The sequence below is a fragment of the Formica exsecta genome, unplaced genomic scaffold (assembly GCF_003651465.1).
Source record: "Formica exsecta isolate Colony F162 unplaced genomic scaffold, ASM365146v1 scaffold259, whole genome shotgun sequence".
Taxonomy (NCBI): domain Eukaryota; kingdom Metazoa; phylum Arthropoda; class Insecta; order Hymenoptera; family Formicidae; genus Formica; species Formica exsecta.
This window is the reverse complement of record NW_021849857.1, coordinates 17,653-21,174: the sequence shown is the minus strand read 5'-3', so window position 1 is coordinate 21,174 and position 3,522 is coordinate 17,653. Positions and strand designations below refer to the sequence as shown.

The window sequence follows — 3,522 nt, the reverse complement described above, 5'->3', positions numbered from 1 at the left end:
ACAGGATACAATATTTTTCTCGTATATAATATTCAATATAATCGTTTTTTATTCTAGTGATTATGAGATTTCAGTTATACTTATCTAAAATCGTGTGCTTAGACTACGTTTTAATATCGGTCTCGGGAATCCGTAAGATATATATGGTTCTTGCTCGTATATCCTGACCAATGGTTGTTTTGCCTTTAATGAAACGCAACGCAGCGAAGGTGTCTAATTGCTCGTTGCCTCACCATTGGCCGGTAGAACGCACAATTTTACGATCGGTCTTTTGAATTCGGAGGTGGCCGTCTTTACGGTGACGACCCGTACGAAGCCGTCGAAGCCGGGGTGACAGCGTGTCACTCGGCCCAACTCCCATTTGCAGGGGGGTAACAGCGGATTTCGCAACAGGACAAGTTGCCCGGTTTTGATCGGTGGCTTGACCTTTCGCCATTTTGCTCTTTGTTGTAACGTATTTAAATAATCGTTACTCCATAGCTTCCAAAATCGCTCGGTAACGTGTCGGACGAGCTGCCACCTCGAAAGACGATTTTCGTGGAGATCGAGCAATGATGGTTCCGGGTTAACAGTAAGAGCGGATCCGACCAGGAAGTGGCCGGGGGTCAGACCTTCGTAGTCCTCAAGCGTATCGGAGAGGGGCGCAATCGGCCTAGAATTAAGACACGCTTCGATTCTGCATAGTAAAGTCGAGAATTCCTCGAATGTGAGCATGTGATTCCCTAATACGTGACGCAAATGAGTTTTGACGCTCCGTACGCCCGCCTCCCACAATCCTCCGAAGTGCAGAGCAGACGGGAGAATAAAATTCCACGAGACCTTATCAGAGGCAGTCAAGTTCAGAAAATTCGGATCGCGTAATGCTGACCGGTACGCGACGGTCATTTCTCGGTCCGCCCCGTCGAATGTTGTCCCGTTGTCCGAATACATGGAGTGCGTGAGGCCGCGGCGAGCGCAGAATCGAGAGTAAGCATTTAAAAAGGCTTGAGTGGAGTAGTCGCTTACTAACTCCAAATGTATTGCCTTTGTCGCCAGGCAGATAAATAGTGCGATATATGCTTTACGCGACGTAATATCTCGTCCAGCGTAATTATATACGCGGTGACGCGAATTAGTTTTGGCCACGATGAATATCTTGAAGCGAGGTCCCACGTAACGTGAGGTTGAGAGCATTGAAGAGAATTAATTTTTTCTTCAAGAGAGGCTTCCGTTGAAAAATGCGGTTCGTTGCACGGCCATTGATCGGAAGTGGAGCGTAGCCATGGAGGGCCTTGCCACCATAGCTCACGATTGAGAATTTCATCGCCGTATATTCCGATTTTTTGACAGCTCGTGTATCTCCGTCGGAAATAAGTCAGCTTGAATTTTCTTAATCCAGAAAATTCTGGCAGTGTCAATAGGATGCAGAAAGAGCGATGCTCCTCGATACTGGATAGTGAGACGACAGAAGCGAGAACGACGACGAGCGGTTACAGGGTGAATTGCTCGCCCATTTCCGTAATACGAATCCGCCGCGCTTTAACATTGAATTTAATTGATTGCGCTTTTGCCGAATTCGAGTCGTATCGTCAGCTCCAAATAGTAACGGCACTTGCCGCATATGCCCAAGACGTTCATATTCGGAGATAAAGTCGGAATATTCTTTTGCTAACTCGGGTTTATCGCAAAATCTCCGTAATAGCGAATTTACCATTTTTTCAGCGCGAAATCTTGAATTACTGATATCGATCGGAGGATTCGTTTTGAACGGCAGGCGAACAATGTACCGGCCGTCGGAGTCGCAATAGTGCGTCGAGCAGAAATGCACTTCACACTGTTGTTCTTGCGACGTAAGAATTGATTGTCGTGGGAGTTTTTCAATCTCCCAAAAGCGACGAAGTTCCTCTTCGAGAGAGGGAGAGCTTATAGTGTGATGAGCAGAAATGCTACCGCGAGTGTAATGAACGGAAGTCATTGTCGACTGAAATGACTCTTCACTCTCGAGCGACGTGAGCGGTCCCGAGATTATCCATCCGAACATGGAATTCTGAGCGAAGGGTTGTCCGACGCTTCCTTTTTGAACACCGTCGCGAATGATGTCGCTATAAAGATCGGCTCCGATTATGAGATTGATAGGATCGGAACTCGTCGGATCCGCGTCTGCTCGCGGTAACTCAGAGAGATAAAAAAGTGATGAGAGATCCACGTGTCTTTTCGGAGTATACGATGTTAGCGACTTTAGAATTAGCGCGGTGGTAGAAAGCGACGGAGCGAGAGATTCTCGATGAGAAATAAATATGTGTGTCGCGTGTTGAAATGTCCCCGCGTTAATCCCGCCGACGGCGGAAACGGAGATCGGCATACGAATGCGTTTGACACGCAAAAGTTGCGCTAAACTTTCAGAGATGAAAGTCATTTCAGAGCCCTGATCAAGGAGAGCTCGGACGACCGCGATACGACCCGACGGACTGCGAACCGTTACCCAAGCTGTCGCTAGGAGGACGGGTGATCGTGATCGCACAAACAATTGAAACAACGTTTTTGTTGCTTGACTATATCGCGACGTTGACTCGCAATCTTGCTCACGAACGCAGGACATACATTTATAAAGTGTCGAGCTGGACACAACGGGCACTGCGATTGTGCATTTGCAGAAGCAGTGGCGGTATGAACTCGCGCGGCTGCGACGGGTTTTGCCCTGGGTTTAGAGGCTGACGCTGGAGCGGATGCCTCTAACGCGCGAGTGCGAGACTGAATGAATCGGCTTAAATTCTCATAAGACGGCGGAGCATCTGTATCGCTTATCTTTACGTTCCAAGCTTTGCGCGTTACCGGATCTAATTTTTGGACAATGATATGCACGAGAATATCATCCCATAGTTCGTCCGGCTTTCGACCGAGGGTTTTGTATGATGCGACCGCTATATTTACTTTATCGTTTAAAGTCTGCATCTCGGTAGCAGATTCGCGCGTGATAGTCGATAAATTGAGCAATGTCGAAAGATGTTTGTTTATCGACCGCTTTTTGTTTTTGTACCGCGAGGTCAGGGCTTTCCACGCTATTTCAAAATTAGCGGCTGTTATAGAAATATTCACGATACACTCTAGAGCGCTACCTTTCAGACACGATGATAAAAAATGCATTCGCGCAAAGTCAGTTAACTCGGTATTGTTGCGAATTAGCGTAGTAAATATGATCGATTGCTATCGACCAGCTCGAATCGTTGTCGTAGGCAGACTAAATCGACCGACCGCGTAAACTCGCGCTCTGCCGATCTGAATAACAAGTTTTTCTGATTTCGAACCTTCGAGAACTTGCTGTTTGTCACAGTTTTTCATTCGAAGAAGAATGTGATCACGCACCGAGCGGGTGACCGCGACGCTGTTTGTTCTCGCTCGTGTTTTATTTTCTGAAGCAATCGTTTTAATATAACGGCGAAATTTAGACGAAATTTTAATGTTTCAATTTTGAACACTTTGGTTGGATCGTTATATCCGTTGTTATTAATTTACATTTGTTTTGAAGTGTGATTTGCCCTGTCT

General features: G+C 46.6%; 1 protein-coding gene across 1 annotated transcript; it reads right to left on the bottom strand.

Annotated features, from left to right (window-relative positions):
• Positions 1–213: 213 nt before the first annotated feature.
• LOC115236645 lies at positions 214–885 on the bottom strand. The gene has a single exon (XM_029809230.1). The coding sequence runs from the start codon at positions 883–885 to the stop codon at positions 214–216; it is 672 nt and encodes a 223-aa protein (XP_029665090.1).
• Positions 886–3,522: the final 2,637 nt, after the last annotated feature.

Excerpts from the sequence above, each read along its gene's own strand:
- LOC115236645 (XM_029809230.1), bottom strand. The coding sequence starts at position 885 with ATGACCGTCGCGTACCGGTCAGCATTACGCGATCCGAATTTTCTGAAC.